This window comes from Ammospiza nelsoni, chromosome 9, assembly GCF_027579445.1.
Source record: "Ammospiza nelsoni isolate bAmmNel1 chromosome 9, bAmmNel1.pri, whole genome shotgun sequence".
NCBI lineage: Eukaryota > Metazoa > Chordata > Aves > Passeriformes > Passerellidae > Ammospiza > Ammospiza nelsoni.
The window spans coordinates 27,899,452-27,921,926 of NC_080641.1; the positions used below are offsets into that span (position 1 = coordinate 27,899,452).

The 22,475-nt window shown below is 41.2% G+C and overlaps 1 protein-coding gene across 4 annotated transcripts; it reads right to left on the reverse strand.

Annotated features, from left to right (window-relative positions):
- Window positions 1-262: 262 nt before the first annotated feature.
- Window positions 263-22,475, reverse strand: MKNK1 (MAPK interacting serine/threonine kinase 1). Of its 4 annotated transcripts, none has more exons than XM_059478512.1 (14): window positions 22,432-22,475; window positions 21,441-21,552; window positions 18,894-18,989; window positions 15,797-15,895; window positions 15,017-15,114; window positions 13,524-13,603; window positions 12,038-12,111; window positions 9,073-9,177; window positions 6,070-6,125; window positions 5,419-5,514; window positions 4,450-4,644; window positions 3,660-3,824; window positions 3,024-3,064; window positions 263-2,104 (listed from the first exon to the last, which is right to left on the reverse strand). In XM_059478512.1, the coding sequence occupies exons 4-14, from the start codon at window positions 15,891-15,893 to the stop codon at window positions 1,876-1,878; spliced, it is 1,236 nt and encodes a 411-aa protein (XP_059334495.1). In that variant the 5' UTR covers window positions 15,894-15,895; window positions 18,894-18,989; window positions 21,441-21,552; window positions 22,432-22,475; the 3' UTR covers window positions 263-1,875. The 4 variants fall into 4 exon arrangements, with proteins under 4 accessions (XP_059334495.1, XP_059334493.1, XP_059334494.1 ...); XM_059478510.1 differs by having other exon boundaries at window positions 3,024-3,067; XM_059478511.1 differs by lacking the exon at window positions 22,432-22,475 and having other exon boundaries at window positions 3,024-3,067; window positions 18,894-18,983; window positions 21,441-21,494.

Here is a 22,475-nt window from a genome sequence, read left to right on the forward strand (position 1 = left end):
AAGAGGCACTCAGAACTAGACTACACATGAGAGCAGAACAACTGGCTTAAGTTAACACCGCTTCCCTGCTTGGGGCGCTTTTCTCAGTTCCCAAAAAGAAATCTGAGACCAAAGACTGATAAATAAAATAAATCAATAGAAGAGGGAGGTATGTCTAGTCCTCAGAGACTTCAACTGTCTTAAATCCAGCATCACACAAAGAAGTAATTCTCTTTACTGTGTCAAAAATAAAGAGGGGGAAAAACCACACAGAACTGCCAAATGTGTTAAATACATAATTTAGGGCAATTTAATTTAAAAAAGCAAAATACATTTCATCATTCATCGGCTGGCACGACGTATAAAAACTTTTAAATAACAACTTTAATATTAGTCACAAAATACAGCATGTTTTATAAAAATAGCTATATGCACTGATATTACTGATAATGTAAAACCACTCTGAAGAGGCCATGCAAAGACATTCAGCTTTGACCTTTCAACTTCTAAGTGTTTGTTGCATCTGCTACTTTATTCCTTCTCAGTCTGCTTGGGAGGGTTTTGTGCTGGCACCTGGGGGCCTCCTCCTCCCTCCCTGCACACAAAGCCCTGGAAAAAGGTTTCAAAAAGGGCTGACAAGTTAAGGTGCATCATGGGCATCTCAGTGGCCCAATTTTCACAGCTTATGTTTCACAAAGTGCTCAACATCTGTGTCCTTCTCAATGGACGTCCCTTTTTGGTCACTTAAAATCTTCAGCTTTTCAGCCAAAACCCTTCCAAATTATTCTTGGCTCTGTTACACCACAGTATTGAAATTGAAATTAAAAATCGAGACACCCAGCCTGAGATTTCTACAGGAGGCAGAATTCTGTGGCTGCAGCACCATTTTTGTACAGCTGTACCCTGCTTGTGGCATTTCTAAATTATTCACACACCAAAATTCACTGATGTCGGCCTGTTCACATTAGGAAGTCCATGTAGGACACACAAAAGGTCATGGGAGAAATACCATTTTACAGAAAGGAAGGTTTAGCTGAGGATAGCATTAATATAATAAAACCCCACATTAGTATTAAAAAGCCTAACAGTAAACTGTTACATAAACAGTCTGTTACACTGCTGATATCAGATTTAAGAATGTAACTGTTCCAAGGGGACATACTGGACATCAAACTCCAGAAAATTAAAAAAGAGATGGTATGGAGTACATTAGAGTTAAGGGCAAAGATATGTCAGATAAAAAACCCCACCCCTCCCAGTTTTCACTCCACATGCTGACACACAAATTATCAACAACATAAAAGAAGCTGCAGAGCTCTCTCCACCTCTAGAAATATGAGCACCTTTACAGTCCCTTCTCATTCCATTTCAGCCCAATGAATGCAATGGAGACAGAGATGCACCCAGTCATCACCTTCATTCCTGAGTCTACAGAAAGAGGAGGGCACTGTTGGTTGAGAACAGTCCCTACTGCTGGCAATAACAGCAGCACCTTCAAAATGTGCCACCAAGGAGAGCAGCCATCAGCAGGGAGAGGCTTGATGCTCTGCCTGGCAAAGTGTGGGTTTTTCCTGATGTTTTCAAGTTTGCATTTTAAACTGTGCTCTTCTAAGAAGAAAATGAGGAAAACTTAGTGATTTATCACCTCAGATAATAACACAGCAGCAAACTCATCTTCTGCAGTTTGAAAAAAAAAAAAACAGTTGAATTATCTTAATGCACTAAATCTGACAGGCAAAAAACATTCCCATAAAAAGCTGTCCCCTTTAAGTTACGAGTCACATCACAAGAGCAAGCTCCTAATCAAAGTGTCGGAAGCAGAGCAGCTTTTATCAGCGCTGAAGATCCAAATAAGAACACAGACTCATGCTGCCCCCGCCACAGCAGCTCAGGGCTTCAGAAGGCTTTATGGGGAACTGGCTGGAAGTCGCTGGTTTTGGTGGCGTGTGCCAGGGCCCTGCGCCGGGCCAGGCGGGACTTGGAGGGAGGGGACAGCTTCATGGAGCACACGGCGCGGGCGGCGCTCTCCGGCTCCGCGCTCAGCTCGCTCTCGTGCTGGGACAGCTGCCGGTTCAGGGCGATGGCCTCGGCTGCAAACAGCGTCAGGTCCTTTGTGCTGCTGTTCCTGGCCAGGGGAAGAGAAGGAGGAAGCAGTTTCAATACAGGCGCTTCAGCCACTTGCCCTCACAGCACAGTATCTATTTCCAGGCGTGTTTATTTCTTCTAGCAAATCATAGAGACAGCAGGCAAAATGACCAGGTAATATTTGCATTTATCCTCACTCAGAGGACCAGCAATGCATGACAACAGCACTCTGGGATTTTGGAAAGAGCCACAGTTCTACTCCTCCTTCTGCCAAGGACTTCTGATTATAAACCCAGGAAGCCACTGAGATGTCATCCTTAATTTCTACCGGCTCTCAAAGGATGGGCAAATGGGGCCATTCTGCTGCCCTTCTCCAGAGAACTGCAGTCCCACTGTAACTGCACCTGTGGCTTAAGGAATTGCTTTTCTGACGGGAGAACCACCTGAAATCACCAGCAGACAGAAACAGATGTGTGACTCAGGCTCTCTGGCATACAGGTTCTCCCATCAAATCACCTGCAATGAGGCTTGCCCTGCTCACAGTAAATGGATATTGTGAGTGCCACCAACTACAGGGCAAGTCAGATCCAAGTCTGTGTTTATGGTGATTATTCACCCATCAGAAAGCAGTCTCTCTGGGTAACACACGCCTTTATGCCTTTTTCTGCCCCTCCTGGGCAGCAAGCTGACAAAACCATCATTATTTCCTGTCTAAGATGAACACTGCACTGCAGGAATTCTCTCTAATGTTTTTCTCACAAACAAGCAAGATTAGATCATAAAGAAAATTCAGAGCTTTAATATTTCTCATGTTCTTAACAAAATTAGTGTGGCACATTCATGAAGCTCCATTCTCAGCCAGGGATGTTACCTCCTAATTTGTCAACTCCTCTCTCCCACCCATTCTTTCAGGAATTATTCTTGGCCAAGTTTATAGATGTTTAGAAAATAAATCCTACCTTTGAAGAACTTGAGGGGTGGGCAATCCCCTTTCAGGAGCCTGCTAGAAGAAGCATTGAAGGGAAGTTAGTTACATATTAGCAGCTGGGAACCAAGCTTTCCCAAGAGTTATAAGAAACAAGTGACTCCCCCAAATCTTTACAGATACTGCAAATAAACTAATTTACTGTGAGCAAAGCATAATTCATAATCTCTCTCCCCTCACAAGAAGATTTCACAGCTTGCAGGTATAAGACTACAGTTTTGGAAGCTCTCCAGAGGGTCTATTCCTTCTTTCCTGAACAGGGAACTGAAACATAAGAGGACACTGCTGTTCTTTTATAACCATATTTAACAGCATTCTGCATTACTGTATTAGCACAATAATTTGTGTACTGCAGTACTTGCTATTCACAAGAAAGCCATTTAAAATGCACAAAGCAATAATTAAACAAAACAAAGCAAACACTTAAAGGCTGACATATTCATCCAAATATTTACCATGCAGAAAAAAATAAAGCCACTGTGTATTATTTAATTAATCAAGATACAAGCACTGAAACACACAAGGACTCAAATAAAAGTTCAGAGACAGGGAACAGCTTATTTGTCACTCTGGAAGAAGAATAACTCTTTATATAAAGGGGGATACATACTCCTTGAAGCCATGAATGTTGCAAAACTTGGGCAGCACTAAGCCGTTCTTTGGCATCACAAACCAGAAGCTTTGAGATGAGATCTTTGGCCTCAGAGGAAATATGTGACCAGTCCTTGTCAGGAAATTCATATTTGCCCTCCTGAATGCTCTCAAAAAGCTTGTTCTGGTAAAGGAAAAAAAAATATTTAATTGAAATACACTGCAACAAGAAGGTTTCTCAGGTGAGACTTCCCACTCACTTTTAACCACCTGATGTGGAGGGCAACAACTGAAACCATCCAGTGTCCTTATGCAGTCAATGGGGAGTGACAGGCAGCTCCACAGAGTGGCTCAGTGCAGCCTAAGATGGACACAATACACTGTCTGCTGAAAACACTTCCCCCCACCCCTAAGAGGGCAGCTAAAATACTCCATTTTTAGAAAATAAATGCAGGCCCTGCATAGCAACCCTCCCAGGGCTCAGCTTTTATCTGAGGAATTGCAGTGACTACCATAAACCAGATCAAGGATTACAGACCAAGGGATGATCCCAGAGTGGGGAAGAGGGTGAGGAGAAGTTCTGAGATCTCACAGCAGGAGGAAGGAGAGGCTGTTGCTCATGCTTACTTTAGAAACTGGTATCACTGAACTTCTCTACTGCCACTCTCACTTTGCAGTGACAGCTCATCCTCCCAGCCACCTGCCAGCATCAGGCACAGCTCCCCACTGCTGACACTGCAGCAAGTTCTGCACCCAAAGCCCAGGGGAGAACTCTGCTCTCCCCACACACCCAGGACATGAACACTCACCTGGCAAACCCTGCAGACTTCTCCTCTGTCCCAGCCACAGTCTGTGCCACAGTTGCCCACAAAAGGGGGGTAACCACTGAGCATGATGTACAGGATCACCCCCAGGCTCCACAGATCACACCTCTTGTCGTAGAACGTGGCCTCCTCCATGAAGACTTCCACCACTTCAGGTGCCATGTATTCTGCAGAGCCACACTAAGAAACCAAATTCCATCAAGCTTTCAAAGGGACAGTCACATCAAAACAAGACTCAGGCTTATAATTTTCCATTCTTTATACCAAGTGGCTTGGTGGAAAAGCAGAAATTAGGCATCAGTGAATACTGAAGTTCCTATAGTTCTTAAACAGCACCACAAGCTGTTCTACATTACTGTGAACCTTTAATCCAAGGTCAAAACATTAATTTACATCTTTCAGGTTTTTAAATCTTATCCATTAGTTATCAGACAAGTGTATCAGGGGAATAGATTTCTGTAAGACTTCTGCAACACTGTCAGATTTTTCTTTCACAGTAAATGGCAAAAGCACAGGACTGTAGTTTTTCAAACCAATGTGTATTATAAAGCTACACACTGATTAGAGAGCTTGCATTCTCCATAGCTCATTGGCTTGGCTACAGAACCAAAACATGGGGAAATGAACACAAAACTAAGGTTCAGAGTCTGTCCATAAGCACACAAAAATGGGCACAAAAAGTTTCTCCATTTGACTGTGTAAGAGATAAGCAGGACCAATGTGTCTCATGCTGGCCAAGAGGAGAATTAACAATGAGCTCCCGTGCTTTTGTGTATTTGTTCTGTAACTGGGAAAGCAAGACAGCATTCACCACACATACACTTGCTTGAAATGAACTGGCCAGCACTGGGTGTAGTGGCAGTAAGCCCTTTGGAAGGTCTCCTCTGGAGATAAGAAAAACTGATTTGTTTGTAGTAGAACAAAGACAGCACAAAGCCACAACAAGTCTCTCACCGGCGTTGTTAACTCAGGAGTAGTTATGGGAGTACACGCACTGTTGAGCTTCACCCCACTGCCAAGGTCAAAGTCACATATTTTTACTGGTGATATCTAAAAAAATATAAGAGGTCAGGAAGACTGGGATTAATGCAAAATCTATGAATATGTATATTTGTGAAGTAGAAAACCCCAGCACAGAGCACAAATCCCTAGTGAGACCCAGTCCCTTACAGCCACCTTCTAATTCGCCTGCCCTGCCCCAGCTGCACCCACACCACCTGCACCTGATCCTGCTACATTATTCTTTTATTTGGTTAGGCAAGTGCCAGTACACATCAGGGCACTTTGAAAACTGGTCATATAAAGTGACCAGCTGGCCTCTAAATGCTGCTTGTCCATCTGGGTACTGGCTCAGAACAGATGAGGCACGAGGGTGTCACTGCTGTCCCTCTCTAAGGTCTGTTGGCTTTTTATCTCTTAGCCAGATGTTCACATTTTCACAGCTCAAAGATGAATTTAATCTCTTTCAAGCATCAGTTCTGTTAAATTTAGTTGAAGTTCACTAATGGGTTCAAAAGTTTTCAAGAAGAGAAAAAACACAAGAACTGTTTTTGGGAACCAAGTTAAAAAAATTCATTTAGGAGAGTTGAGAGACCAGAGCAGCACCTTTTCTGGAGATTCACACAAGATGTTTTCAGGCTTCAGGTCCCTGTGAGCAATACCTAAAAAGAGAGTACAAATGTTCATTAGAAAGGATACTCTGCTGTTTTATTTCTCATAACTTCTCTTTTTTAGAAGGTGGTCTGGGAAATATTCTAGGTCTGAGCCAGGTACACACAACTGCCCCTCTTAAATATAATAATTTAACTGTAAAGTGCAACTGTTAAATGTCACTATTGCATCCTGCTATACCTTTATCATCCTTAACTGGACAGGAGAGTCTGTCAAGCAAGTAAGAACCTAACATCAGAACATTTTGTTAGCCCAAATTAATTGTGTTCCTTAAAACCAGCTTATTGAGATGACTGACCTGTAGAAAAGTTTAGTGCTTTACACAGTTTAATGAAATTATTTTGGTGCCTTTTACAGTGAAGCTGTTCTTTCCAGGTGGATCAAGTGGCTTGCTGAACTCCTACCAACACAGACAGTACTTGAAGCACTCTCCTCAGCAAAAAATCCCCCAGATGAAAATATCCTTTTCACGTACATACTCATTGCTGAAGCAAATGAAAAATTAAAGTTTCAGTTAGAGATGCTGAAGAAAAGCTAAAGGAAAACAGCCAAAAGGCTTCTTCATTCGACTCCTCTCAGAATAGGCAAACCTAACAGGGAAGCACAAAGTTATCTGTGCAATCCACATGCAAGGTGGTTCTCTGTCAAAGTTCTTCAAATGCCTAAAAACACAATTTCTGGAAGTTCTTAACTTAATATGATCAAACTCAAATGGAAGGTAGAAAATGAGAGGCAAAAGAATCAAATCAAATGAGCAACTTGGCTGTAATTTAACTACAGTCTAGTCTTGATTTAGCAACTTACACTCCAAGAACACCTTATATTACTTCAGAGTACAGGAAGGAAAAATCCACCAAACTCTTGGCAAGGGAGCTTTTAATGTCAATTCTTCAGCACATTTCACAAGATGTGGCTTAAAATATAACAGCAGAGCCCCAAACTAAAGGGATCAGTGCTCATACTGACACAGTGCACATGGCTTTGGCACAAATGATGACACAATGAACCCACTGAGGTGGCCTGAGCTGACACTTGCAACAAGGCTGACCAAACTCCCAGCAGTTGCCTTGGCTCACAATGGGAAAGCCAAGAGTGTCTTTTTGTATTACTGTGTGAATTCAAATGTCTGATTATGTAACATTTGATTTTGCAGTCACACAAAGCACTGAGAAACCAACTGCCTTTAAACACCTCTCCAGTAGATTATTAGCAATAAAGCACACACATCCCAAGTGGGTGTAAGGCAGGATTATCATCCAGCTGAGTTTTAAACTACTCCTGTCAAAAGAATTAGTTGTCCTCATTCAAATTTTTTTAAAAGCATTTAGCTATAGGACTTCACCATTAAGCTGTGCAATAAAACTGCTTTAATTTCCTGTTTACTTTAGTGCTCTGTACCCTACTTACTAATTATTTTAATGTCTCACGGAAGAACCATAAAGAGAACAATAAAATGAAAAGGGGATGTAGCTGATTCTGCAAGCTATATCCCTGCTGTCCCAGCTCACAGCAAACAACAAGAAAGCAGACTGCTGCTCTACAGCTATTTTAATCAATCACCCTCCTCTTGTTTGGGAAAAGGGGAATTAAAGCTAAAAGCTGAGAGAGAACTACAGAAAGGTATTAGCTCAGCTGATGTTAAACCTCTTGAGTGGGGTACCTGGACTGGCAGCTGTTAAGAAACCCACTACAACCTTGCACAACAAAAAAGATTTTTTCCACATATTCAGCCTAAGTTCCCTGCTTCTGATATGTCCCATATCTCAAAGTCAAAATCTTCTAAACACAGGTATTCAAGAAACACATTCTCTGAAGGTTTAATGTTGAATTACCACATAAAAACCTCTTGATCCAAACTAAGTTTGGTTTCACATTCAAATTCACTTTTTGAAACAGTCACAACATGTGACAAGATCCACATTTATCAGGCTTACCCCTTTTACTCCAAGCATTGCTACAATTTTCTTTTTAATGGGTTCAACTTGTTGAGGTACCAGTGCTGTGATTCCAGCTCAGCATATAAACAGTCCTGTGACTTGAAAGTATGGACTACAACTAAACATTTATTGATCCAGGGCCAGCACTCAGCAATTTAGGCAGCAAATCAAGTCTGCTGAGATCTACCAGGCTAATCAGAATAGCAAAAAGGAAAGAAAAAATGTATCAAAATAAATATCCCACAAACAGTATCCAATCACATGCCATTCTGTTCAGAGCTAGTCACTGTAAGAGTAACTGAAGCTGCAAGGCCAGAAAATCACAACCTAGGAAAAACTTCAAAAGTATCCATCATATTCAGCCCAAAAATATACTCTGGGATGACCATAATGCACAGAAATTTTTGAATTTAAACCAAAGTATTCCCAAGTCAAAAAAGCAGCAGAAATACACTAACATAATAAAAATCTCTGTAAACATAACTGCTTTAAATGTAAGCAAATTCCAAAGGAATTGAGGACATCTTCAAATAAAGACTATACTTCACTTAGCTCTCTCAATTTAACAGTGAGAGTTTAAATGTGGGCAGCCAAAAGCGACGGCAAACCAGCAAGTCTTGTGACCAGCAGAAATTGAGTAATTACAAAATAGAAACTCTGTTGACCTGAAAAGATGAGGAAATCAAACTTTTATTAGAACCCTTTTGAGTAACCTTTATATGGTGGCTTGTGTAACAGGAACAAATAGACTCAACCCTAATGTTAAGTCTCTCTGGGTGATGATTCAAGTTTTCTTCTTGGAAAGCCTGTACCATCCTAACACTCCCAATTACTGAAAATACTACAATATGAAAATAGAATCATAGAGGAAAACAGCTTAAGTCATCTGGCATTGCTGTAAATGGGAACACTAGCAAAAGCTGTCTACCTAGAGATAAATGTGCTTTATAACCTGAGTGTACAGTATTAACTGGTAAAGATGGAGGCAGCCCTCTCTCACCTTTAGTATGAAGAAAGTCCAGAGCAGAGGCAATGTCTCTCACCACTTTGCTTGCTTCTCGTTCATTGAAGTGCTTCCTCTTTTGAATATGGGCCAGGATTGAACCTGTCAGGGTAACAGGTGAAAGGGAAAACCTCAGCATGAATGCTGAGCTAGTTCCAAGCATCATGAACCCATCATCTCATTTTCACACTTCATAGCAACCTTTCACAGCAGGCAACTTCTGTGGAGCAGAGGGGAATGACTAAGAAAAAAAGGCACAACTGAGCAGCTTCACCACTTAAGTGTGCTAGAACATAATTTTCAGACAGTGCAGCTTCTAGGTTAAGCACAGCATGAGAGGCAATCACTGCCTCAGGACATGACTGGCCTGTTTTCCACACACTGGGACAGTGGAGATTTGCCAACAGTACCAGTAAAACTCAAACCAGTAAAACTCAAATCAGCTAAGGAGATCCATAAACACTTCAGCAAACCCAACCCACCCCAGGTCAAGGATGGTCATACTCAAATTCCCCTCATTTGCTATAATGTCACCACTGAAACCCTGCACTGAAGTCAAGGATACACATTTGGTGCCTCAACATCATCAAAGTAAAAAGAGATTTGACCTTTAAATACACATCAAATTCCCCACAGGCATCAAGGCAAGGCTTCTGCACTGACTTAAGGCAAAATTTACCCAGGGATATAAAATCTGACAAAAGACCTCTAAATTAAAACATACGGAAGGGCTGGTAGCTTGCAGGCAGAGCCTCACTGGTATCCCTTTAACAAAGAATAAAGGGAGGTTTGATTCCTCATTTTCATAAAGTGAATTCAATCATTCATCTTAAAAGATTAAAAATATCTTTTAAAAAACCATGTAGTCTACAGAGATCCCAGCTCCCTAAGCAGCCTTACTATTGCCTTCTATTTTCTTATTCAGAGAGGTGTATCTGCAAAAGCAATCAGGCAAAAAAACTCAAGTAAGTGACTGCCATTTCTTATTAGCCCCAGTACACTCAATGTTTTCTATCTCAGGTGATTTCACTTTTATGCCCTAGTTCTAAATGTGGAAGGAAATCTCCTACTGGGTAATTCCTATTCTAATACCATCAATGCTACTGGCACTCCTGCACAGTGAGCATTCAGAGAGGGAAGAGAAAGGACATTCAAAAAGAAGAGAGAGATGTGCTCAGATATGCACAGCCAAGCTGGGTCAGCTGGGTGAAGAAAGGCCACTTTGGACCAAGTTATCAGATTTCAAACACAGACATTTTCCCTTGCCAAAACCAACACCACCTGGTTTGCTACAGATTTCTTGAGTGCACAAAGTTCAAAGGGTTTTCCTGATGTAGTTGTTCTTTGCACTTTTAGAAAGCAGTGAAAGTTCTTTAATGTTTCCAGCCCTGTGGAAAAGACCCCACACTTTGCAGGAAACAATACTGATCTACCTGAAGTGCTTATCTCACTCAGCAGGTTTATCTGAAATTACCCTTCTGAATAGAGCTGATGTTCAAACTCTCTCAGATAAGAATTATATCAATATCAATAAAAACACACTTTACTGACTTCATATTCAGCCCATGTAGAGAATTTTCATGAAGAAAGAATAGCAGGGCACTAGTTGTTCCTGCCTCTCCAGTACTCAGAGAAAGCATCATACAGCACCTCTCAAAATGCATTTCAGAGGAGAAAAAAAAGAGGAAAAAACTCTTAAATCACAAAAGTTCAATCTGATCAGCTCAATTTTAACTCACTCAATTATAAAACGCTGTCAGACAAGGATACTAAAGGGACTCTGCATATCACAGTGAACTGAAAACAGATAAAACAGGAGCAGAGCTCCTTCAGTTACCACAGCTACTGGAAGGCAAAGTTGAAAATGGAAAACCCAAATTATGCTCCAACACTGTGAGAGCAGCCTCTGAGACTGGAGTTACTGAAGTAAGACTTGCATTGAAGATTAATGTTCTCATTCTTGCCAGCCTTGCTACTCACATCAGTATCTGTAGTGCATCAGATCTGACCCTAATTCTCATTCTGTGTCTTCAAACTACATACCTAACCCTTTAAATACTGATTTTTAAGAGATATAATACTGATTTAAGAGAAAACTAGCCTCAGCCCTAGCTGAGCCTGTAAAATCAGTAGCTAAGAGGGGAGCAGCATTATTATCCTCTCTGCAGCCATGCAGGTGCACTGACAACCACAGACTCACAAAGAAGAGGGTTAACTAATGGAAGAATGTGGAGATGAAAAAAAAGAAATTCAGATTCATCTCAAACAAGCCCCATTACAGCTAATTTGTCAGAGACATCTGTGCATTAAGAAAAAGTGTTATGGGAAAATACAATAAAAATATGCAGAATTTTGAGAAAAGTTAAACAGAGGCTTTTACTCAAGAAATGTACACATCCCTCCCTTTCAAAAATAGTTCTGCATCTGTGCATAAAGAATTTTTATTTCTTGCACATACAGTTTGCTCCTGGAAACCTTCTTGACCAGAGACCATAGATGATGTTCTCTGGGCAGCAGGATACTCCAGAAGTTCTCCTTTGAAGGGTTGGCCAGATTAACTCCTGGTTTTTGCACAGCCATGCAATTAGCAGGTACTGTAATTAGACTCCATGCAGACAAATGTGAGAAAGCTGCAGCAAGCACTTCATGGGCTTTCTCATTGCCCAGGTGAGTGGGAAGTGCTGGAGCCCAGTGACCACTCAGGCTCACTTGATGGGCTCTCAAACACCCACAAGCACAACTGGTTCTCCATAACAGCAACCCCAGGCACGGGCAAGATTTTCATAACAGAGCTCCAGGCAATGAAGTCAATTCTACATCAAAGGAAAATTCTGCCAGAGTACACAGATGCTGCACTAAATTCTCAAGCATTTAAAGTGAGTTCTTCAATTACTACTTTAAAACAGAGGCAAATAGGAGCCAAAATGATTCAATGAGCAAAGGCACAGTTTCTGCACAGTACCTCCTCGCAGCTTCTCAAAGACCAGGTAGTATCTTGTGTCATCTTCAAAAAATTCTATTAACTCCAAAATGTTCCTTTAAAAAAAGAAACAAAAAAGGGAATCAAAGAAACAAGCATAGAGTGTACACACAGCAGTGAAGAGTTTCAGCCCAGGGTGGATAACTAGGAAGTGCCAGAAGTAACCAAAAATACAAGTTCTAGTTAATCAAGTTGCTTTGGTTGCCTGTGGCATTAAAACCACATTTCCAACTCCCACTGAAATTAAAGCATGGGAAAGAGGCCAAACAGCACACTCAGACAAGACTGTGAGAGCTCTGCTACTGCTCAATTGACAGGAAGATAACTGGTTGTAGGTTGTATTTAATAATTTAAAACACTGCATTTGTGCTGAAGGCAGAAATAAAGAAAAAATAATTAAACTGGCATTCTTTCTCTCTGGAAATCACAAAGCAAAACACAGAGGGCTCAAAGGAGACAGGCATCTGTCAACAAGATATTAAATCCAGCTCCTTAGTTGCCATTTTTAGACCAACTCCTGTTTACCTCATGCAAATTCTTTGCAGCACAAATACCCCACATTGCATTGAGAATGTCAAATGTGTAAGTCAGAATTTTTTACCTTTAATGGTACACTCAACCCCCAAAATTCTGCATGTGGTCATGTGAGCTTGAGTTCTTCATCAGTTGAGCACTGGATGACCATTTACTCTTAACCTCACAAAAGAGGAAACTCATGGTCTGCTTCTCTACAGCACAACATAAGCCCATGAGTTTGGTAAACAAGTTGGTTTTGAAATTATTTCTGTATGTTATATTAGGCATTTGTTTGAAAAATTCAATATAAGCTGCACAACTGTAATATATATACCATCTGTTGTATATATATTCTAGATTAACAGAGACATCTAAAAGTAGTTTCAGAACTGCCTCAAACCCATCACAAAGTTCCCAGGGCCTGCACAGCTTTTCTTCCTCTTCAGCCATGAGCAGCAGCTTTGCAGTTGCCTCATCCTGTGGCTGCATGAAGTCAGCACACATCCAAATGAGAACTATGTTAACTTTTTGCTGACCTAAGAGTTCCAGTGCAAAAGAAGGAAGGCTGACACAAGGAGGAGGGCAAATCACACATCAGGGAAAGGAACGGTGAGATTTCCTTTCCACAGCAGCTGGTATCATGTCAGTTTTTGCTGATGGTGAAATCACAGGGGAGAGTGTCAAAATGTTAATTTCTCATCTGGACAAAAGCCATGCATCACTAAAGCACAATCAAGCTACATTGACCTGGCTGCTAATTGAGTTGTGTAACTATTAATCTGTAAATATTTCACAGGTAAAGAAGGGGAAATTCTTAATCTGAGTAAGTCAAATCTAAATTTCAAACTGGTTTTAAGGAGACTGCTGCAAAGCTTCTAGCCTTGTCACATATAAAAATTTGAAAACAAATAATCAAAACATTTTAAATAAATAAAGACAAGACCATACTTACTTGTTACCCTGGCACTGGTACAGAGTTTCTATCTCACGAAAAACCCGACTCCGACTATGCCCAGCATTTTTTTCAATGATCTGTGAAAAGGAGTTTTAAGAACTCATATTTGAAAAAATTACTGCAGGAACTATGCATATAGCTCTGGAATTAGGTAACTGTTCCAAGGTTTGAATCTAGGGCATGCCCGCTGGAGAACAACACTCCACCTTTGTTTGTTTGTTCAATTTCTCATCTGGCATTTGCTTACAGAGCAGTGTCAGCAGAGCTCTGGAAGGCATTCAGAGGACAAGAGAATTTAGGGCAGGAAGAGAAGAAAGGAACTAAATCCACACATTACACAGCCAGTGACCAGTTACCACAAGCTTTTTCTTGCATAATTTTAATTTTGAAATGTGCAGAACAGGATATCCTCCTGAGATCTACCAAGAATAGATTTGAGTCACATCTGACTCTGAACAGTCAAAAAGAACAGATTTGTCATTAGAGGCATTTAAGCAACAAATACCAAATGCACCACAAAATAAAAGTTCATAGTGTAAACTTTATAGAGACCCAATAATAGAATGTAAAGAAAACATACATTCAATCTCAGAGCCATCAGAAGTCACCCTCCTTCACACCATCCTTAGGTTGAAAGAGGACAAGAGGCTGAGCCTCAATGATTGCTGCATAAACTGAAAGCTCATGACATTACCAAGACATCACCATCACCTGTTTCCAGGACTGGTTTCTTATTCCTGCAGGCTGAGCTCTCTGGTGCAGGACAGGCAACAATCCACCAGTACTACACAGGTCTCTGCATCTGATCACATCAAATTCCTAATGCAGAGCTTTGTTTATTTCAACCTCTAAACTTCAACAATTTTACAAAGCACAGAAAAAATTCCAGCATCTATGGAACTACATTTTCAAAGGGGCTTAAAATTTTGTGCCTATTTTTGAATAGAATCAAGCATAAATCTTCCCTATTGCTATTGCTTGTAATTAAATGGGGGACGCAGGATAACAACAAATTTGTAAATGAGCTCAGCTTTTCAGTGATGTTACAGAAAGAAGATTGGCCTCTATCAAAAATTAAAGACAGCTTTACATGAACCACTGGCAGCACCTGATGCTCTCTGAACAGCACCCAAAATCTTGCACTGTTTGGGAGGCCATGCTGTATAATGACTCAACCTCTTCTTTCATAAGAAGAGACAAAGGTAGGCTACAACTAAAGCAGGGCATGAGAGGAAAGCTTGCCCTGAGATCCAATCACAGTGATTTACTGTTTGTGATTTCTACCTGCAGCTGATAAACCAGTTCACTCTGGCGGCACAACACTTCAGAGGACAGGTTTTCTCAACAGTTATAAAACAAGCTCATTTCAAGCATCAAAAATTTCCTAGAAGGATTTGCTATTACCCATCTATTGCAGGTTTTCCCTGAGATACTTAGAGGGAGTAGACATATCACAGACAGAAGTGATGCTGTTTTTACTCTCTACTTACTTTGACTGCATATTCTTTCCCAGTTTGGAGACTGACAGCACCCTGAACTTTAGCATATGCTCCCTCACCAAGCAGCTCAGCAGTCAGCTTGTACAAGTCTGCCAAAGAAACCCAGAAGAAAGGACACATCCATCAAAGTGAATTTTGAAAGTGAAAGTTATTTTAATGAATAACATCAAGACAAGCTCTTTATCTGCTAAGCTTCCCTCAAATTTATGTAGTATTAAAGCAGACATGCCAGTCTTAACTATGCTTCCTTTTTCACCTCCCTCTTTCAAGTTCAAGAAAAATTAGAAGTAAACTTTATCACAGCATCAAAATTGCTGAGATATAAAACATTTGTAGTATGAACAAATGTGTAATCTCTAGGATCTCAGCCACTATACCTGTCTTCATGTGAAACTCAAATTTTTTCAGTGGGAAGACAATTAATTATTTGATCAGAAAATGCTGCCATACATAATCTACTTGCAGAGATGGTGTTTTAAGTATAACAGACTTGAACATTTAAACCTGGAGTTGGTTGCTGCTACCATTTTTATTTGAAATGTATCTTCCATTGCTGCTTGCCCACTAAGAAGTTTTATACTGCTCAGTTTTCTCACTGAACTATATTTTACTTATAAAATTTCACAGCATTTGTGCACACATCTATTCAACCAAAACCTTTTGACATCAGCACTGTTCCTACCAGAAAATACAATGTCTAGTTAAGAAAACAGAAAAACATCAGAAGCAAAGCAGACTGTAACAGCTAAAAGCTTTTCAATTGCCACCAACCTTCAAACTTCCCAGGGACCTGATCTGTGGCTCTGGTTCTTTTCTTCTTTTTCCTTTTCCCACTGTCTGCTATGGGGACAGGCTGGCTGCTGACCATCTCTGTGTGGCAGAACATAGAGGTGACTTTAACAATCAATTATTTCAGGAGAAAATGCACATGCTCTTGTGTGTTTATGGTCCTATCTATCCAAAAGTTTCTCTGCTTTGCTTCATCACAGGCTGCCACCTCTTTTTCAAATCAGAGGAAAAGGCAATTCAGGTGCCAATAAATAGTTTGGGGGGTTGATAAATAAATGTAAAAACAGGAGGGAACAATAAAGCATCTATACTGAATCCTTATCTCATAGCACAGTAAGGCAAAGCACAGAGATAACCCAGAACACAACACATGCCCTGATACCAGACAGCACTTGCAGCCCTCACAAGGGCACTCCTCTGAGCTATTCTGCTGTTTTACAAAGAGATTTTTTTCAAATCAGGTCAGGGAAATGAGCCTCCAAAAGAGCAGGAAGGTGTGGGGAAGTTTCAAATCACTCAGTGAAACAAAGCAACCACAAGAGTTAAAGAATCACAAGAGAAATCTAGGTCAGTTAATGCTGCCAAAAGGCCACAAAGAAAACCATTTCTCACAGAACCATAATGTACCTTTCTAAACCACAGATCAGTGGGTAATTTATGCTCCAAACCAAGAAGTGTTAATGGCATATATTTTTTTTTCCTACATTACTAGCTGCAGATACTACAAGAGCTTAATCAGAGGTAACAATTCACTGGTGCAAGATAATATGGCAAAAAAACCACCTGCATATTGTTTTTGAAGCCTAAATAAAAATATGGCCATATTTGTACAGCTAACCTATCTCCAAAAAGTTAAATGATTCCACCATGAGGTTCTAGTCAGGAGCACTTCACAGCAGTCACATCCAGCTAAGTTTGCCTCAACAGTTTAAAATCTCAGGTGAAAGTCTTCAATGCAGTAGCAAAGTACACCTAAGACATTTTACAGCCATGAGGAATTCTGACTAAATTCACTTTTAATCATATTGTACTACAGAAAAAGCTAAATCAATAGAAATAGTAGAATTATGGGAACACTGGCAGTGAAAGACAAGTGCCAAAAACTTCTGTCAGTTCTCTTTTAACAGAGATTGTAACGAGCAGTTTTTCTGCCTTTCACTGTTTCTAAAGTACTCAAAACATGGGAGAAGCTCCAAGGCAGAAAATATTCCACAACAATCTACCAATGCATTAAATACTTCTTCTTTGCTCCATTACATTTTTCTTGTTCTTATCTGTCAGTAATAGCTACTGTGAATGTCACTTAGAACCCACATGTCTGAAAATTCAGGGTAAGTGTTATTATAAAAGTCCTTTCTTGTTAACCACTTTGTGAAACACTTAAACATATATCACTCAAAGCCTCAAAACAACAATAAACCCTCATTTTCAAGTCTTAGGCAGAATGTGTTCAGAAATCATCATGATGGATGTTCTATGTGACTTCTTAAATACAGTAATATAAAGCAAGTTTTACCAGTTTCTAAAGAAACAGCTTCCTTTTAACTCAAACTGACACACATACAGCTTCAAATTTTAACATAAAAAGAAGGTGAGCCTTTGGCAGCAAATTCCAGCTCTCCTCAATTTCAATCCAACTTGCCTCAAGAGTTATTCAGAACTGGGACTAAAATGACACACCTGAAGCTGCTCAGAGATAGGTCTGCTCTGCTTGAAGGTGGTGCTTGATTTCCACAAGGTGTCACACAAGTAACTTTAATGGCCTGACCTTCCACCAGCCATAGCTAGACAGATTCTATTCCATTTCAAATATCACAGCTTCAGAGCTTGAAACTAAAAATCTACCTTTGACTAAAAATCAGCAAAAAGTCCAGAATGTGAATCCTGTCTCTCAACACAGCTGACAGCTTCACAACCAGCTCCTGCACTCTACCAGCTGCCTCTGATATTTACAGTCAGCTGTTTATTAACTCACTACATTATTTCAATTCCCTTTAGTCTGACTCTATTCCTCAATTACAGAGAATTGCTTCCCTGAAAACAGGAAGTTCACTAGTTATGTATACAGAAACCAAATTGCTGAAAAGTTGACATTTTTAACCTATAGTCTTGACTAAATTTGCCATCACATTAAAGCATGAAGTGTTAGTTGTATTAGATTCTTATTACTGCTCTGGTCTGCTATTTCATATCTGACTTCTGTCAACACAGTTCATCCTTCAAAGGTATCACAGCTTCACTCCCATTACTCATTTGTTTTAATGAACCAGTACTTAATTAACAGCTGGTACTACAAGAAAACGCCTTTAGTCCAGCCAAACACTTTAGAGATTTTTCAAGCTTTCCAAGAAATGCTTTTTTTTCCTGCAACTGTACAACCAAAAGAGTTTTTGGAGACACTGAAGGACAGTGTGCCTCGACCATGCAAGCAATGCTGAGGTGCTCTGCATACTGCAGGAGTGCTCCTGGTGACAGGCACACTGTGGGCTCTGAGACAGCTCACCCTGCCAGACAGAGCTCAGGGACTGCATGGACTGCTCTGGAGGGAAATGGCCACAGACACATCAGGTCCAAGCTGAGTGTCTTCAAATTCTGATCTGTCCTTCTACAGTCAGGTTAGGATTATTACTCACAGGGTAATATTACCAGGACAATCCACAGAGAGATGAGAGCAAGTTTCTGTCTTAGCTGCAGTTTTGTTGAAGGCCCTGAATTTTATTATCATCATAACTCAGTGTTGAGGCAATATTTAACACACACACTATTCAGAGCCTGCGTGGGAAGGTAGTTACAGCCTTTCTCTTTTGTTGTAAAGGAAACTTGCAAACAAAGCAAGAGAAGAAGAAAGGGAACAATTACCACAAGTTTCACTTCATTCAGACCTTAAGCAATCTTTCATCTTGCTTCCTGACACTCCATATGTGAACATGCCAAAATCCACTACCCAGACCTAACTCCCCTCTCATTCTAATCTGCTTCCCAAAGGAAGGAAGAGGATATTTGGAAACAAGCACATGTGTGTAACAGGAAGCACTTGGGAACACATAAGAGATGCTTTTTTCTGTTTAGAAGAAAATACCTTGTTTGTGTGTTTGAACTCAGTGGAAGAAAGCAGAGTCCAGGTACCACCACCTGCTCCAAAACTGGGTCTTGCCTGAGCCAAGTTGTTCTGGAGCTGAAAAGAAACACCATCACATTACCATTCAAAAATCATGAAAATGTTTTCCCACACATTTAGATAGAGCCCAGAGCCTGAAGACATTGCAAGGACGTGTTTTGCTGGGCTTCATGTGAACACACAGCAAAGGCACACCCCTACAATTTCACTGGAACAAAATGAAAACAGACTTCAGTCCAGTTTTCCTCCCAGCTGAGCATCTCACACTGTTCCTGGACCCTTCCTCCTCCATCAACACTGATTCCTACAGATGTGGCTCAGAATGAAACTGGACACTCAGCAGGTGCTGATTCTGCAAAAACCATCTAGTTGCAGGAAGCTCAGAACAACCCAAGCTGCCTTTAAAAAGCAGCTACATAGTGATTAATTGTGTTTGTAATGTTACACATCAAGAGATACAATTTGAAGAGAAAGAATGTTCAATGATGTATGACAATCCTGTGTCAAATCAGATTATTTTGTACTTGTTCTGTATTAAGTACATTAATTTTAAATTGTAAGAAGTGAATACTCTTACTTGATTTTTGCACTAGTTTTCCACAATTCATTCTTAGCTGTCAGAGTTACCTTCTCATTCCACCTACAGCACAACTTTTAATTTCATTTAGTCTGAGTTATCCACAAAGGGAGAGGAACTTAAAAACATTCCATCATCTTCTCAATAATATACAAGAGCATTAACATTTTCAAATGAACACCTGAAAGTTCACAGGAAACCCAAGCAATCCAATTTCATCAAAGAGCAAGTCTGACAAAAATTACTGATCCAGCCTTATCACAGCATTGCTGTAACAACCCACAGTGTCACAGCTGACACCACCTGCTTGAAACCCTTCACACTGGGGAAAAGGTTACAGCAACCTTTCCCTTTATGTCCCTGCTTCCCCCTGCCATTCCCTCTGTCAATCTTCCAGGAGATCAGTGTCACATCATCTCCTGCTTGAGCAATTTGCAGAGTAACTCTTTGGTACTTTCAGCTAACACTTCCCTTGCAAACTAAGAGGGGTTTTCTGAGGTTCCCAGTCAAACCCTCCAGCCATGGGTGGATCTCACTTCCCAGGATAGCACATCAAATTATTTCAGATAGATTCCTCCCTTCCCATTTTCTTACTTCACCAGAATTACTGCTGGGGAAGCAGGGAGAGCCTTGATGGAGAGGAGAGCACCACAGCTCGGGAACAGCATATTTTGACACACATGCTGCAGACATGAGACTTGCTGAAATCAGCCTGTGTTTCCCCAGGCACACATGCATTTCTCTAAAAGCAGCAGTTATCACTCACAATGGCAGCAAAAGAACTGTTATCATCCCCACTGGAATGACAAAGGCAAACAAGAGAAGTGTCCTGATCCAGCTAAGACATAACAAGTAAGGAGAACAACTTAGACTGAGCATGGCTTAAAAACACTGTAATCTTTTTAATTTCTGGTTCAAGGACAATGTGTCTCCAAGGCAGCCACATGGTTGGGAGGATATAACAGGGTGTATTTCACAGGGCTAACAAATAACTGTGAATGGTGAGCTCTGCTGGGAACAACACGGCACACACACTGGTTATTGCACTAAAGAACATGCTCTGTCCTTCCACAGCCAGCAGAACAGGCAAACAGAATATTTACTGCTCCTGACCACGGGCAGGTAGCTCGTGTTTAACACCTGCCATCACAGGGCAGTAAGAACTTAGCAGCAAAGTTATTTTAAACTCCATCACACACATTCTAAATGAGAAAACTCCTAGCAATAGCGTGTTGACTCAACTACTTAAAGGCTCTCCAACCCCTAGAGCACTTTTAAATTAAGGAGATATCCAATGTAAGTAGGTTCTGAGGGCCCTTTACTAAACAGCTAGCTGTTTATTCTCTTCTACATCTGATGGCATGAACAACTCTCAGAAGATTGTCTCTGCATCACCAAGTAGCTTCTCTAATCCCCCTCAGCTCCCTTGTTAGTGTAAACCAAAGAGAAAAACTTCTTAGAAGACAACTTTTCATACAGATACAAGACAAACATTTCCTGCTCTTGCTCCACACCCATAAATGATCAATCAGATAATCACATCTGTCACTGGAGAAAAAAGCTACACAACATACACCTACATCAGCAAGCAGCCTTGTTTGGAGAAGCTAATCTAACTTTATGTTTTTCTAAACCTTGAAGCAAGATTGATTTTTCTTTATTTTCCCTTTTCTGTGCTTTCAACTCTAAAATTAAGTTATTAAACTCCACTGCATTGTCACATTTGATGTCACATAAGATTTGTACCAGTGTTCTAACATTTGTTACCAGGAAGGTACTAGGAGAGAGGACATTCCTCACAGCAGTAAATACTTTTTTTGAAAGCATTACAGAGGACTGGTACCATGAAATAATGTCATAGAAGCATATTGGTTGAAAAAGACCTTTAAAGAGCCAAGAAAGTTTCAAATGCACAAGGCACCCCACTTTACCTGGAGGGCTGCCAATACAAAACACCTTTAGAACTGAAGAGATTGAGGTTCAGCTCCACAGGAGTGTTTTGCCTTGCTTCCATCCAGCACCTGGCAGGCATGAAGAGGAGCTCTGTTTAGGTAAAAAAAAAAAAAGCAAACAATGGTTCTTTGAAGTTATCAGAATATACACCAACCTTCCCAAGCCCAATTGTGAGTCATAACATTGGATGATAGAGGGTTGTAGAAGAGGTCAGCTTGTAAATGGCAAAAAAAAAAAAAAAAAAGAAAAGAAAAGAAAAAGGCAGTGGCTTACTTCCCAAAAGATCTGACACTTCACAGACAAGTGCCAGTGGTGTCAGGGAATGGGATGATTTTTGGCTACCACAAGTCCTGCTGATGCCAGCAGCCGAGCTGTCACCCAGGGCTGTCCCGCTGCCTCTCTCGCCTCAGAAGGTCACCCTGATCGAGCTAATGCCACTAAGTACACATCAGGCAGATTTTCACTGCTCCTCGGGGCTCACAGCTCTCGTTTAATGCCGGAGGAAAAACACAGGAACGAAAAGATTTCTCGTGATCACACCTAGAAGTTGGTCCGCTCGCCTTCGCCTGTTTTCCCACTCCAGCCATGTCAATAGAAAGCAGCTGCAGTAGGAGCGTACACACTTACCACTCTTTATTGAAAAACGCACTAGGTATGAAACACAGCACTTTAAACCTTCGGGGAACATATTCCCAGCTCCAGACACGAGGAAACTCCCGCATTCCTCGGGGAGAGCCCCCAGACCCAGAGCTGCCGGCCGGAGGGCTGTGGCACCTTCCAGCCGGGGGCTGCCGGCGCTCCCGCGTCCGAGCGCTCAGCCCGCCACACTCCGGACGAGCCGTAGGAGCTCCCGCGGGCACGGACCGAGCTCCCGCGGGCACGGACCGAGCCCCTGGGGACTGCCCTCCCTGGCCTCCCCTCAGCTGGCCGGGCGGGAAGCGCCGTGACCGCAGCCCCCCCTGCCCTCACCTCCATGGCGGCCGCGGGTCCCTCCTCGGCGGGGCGGCACCGCC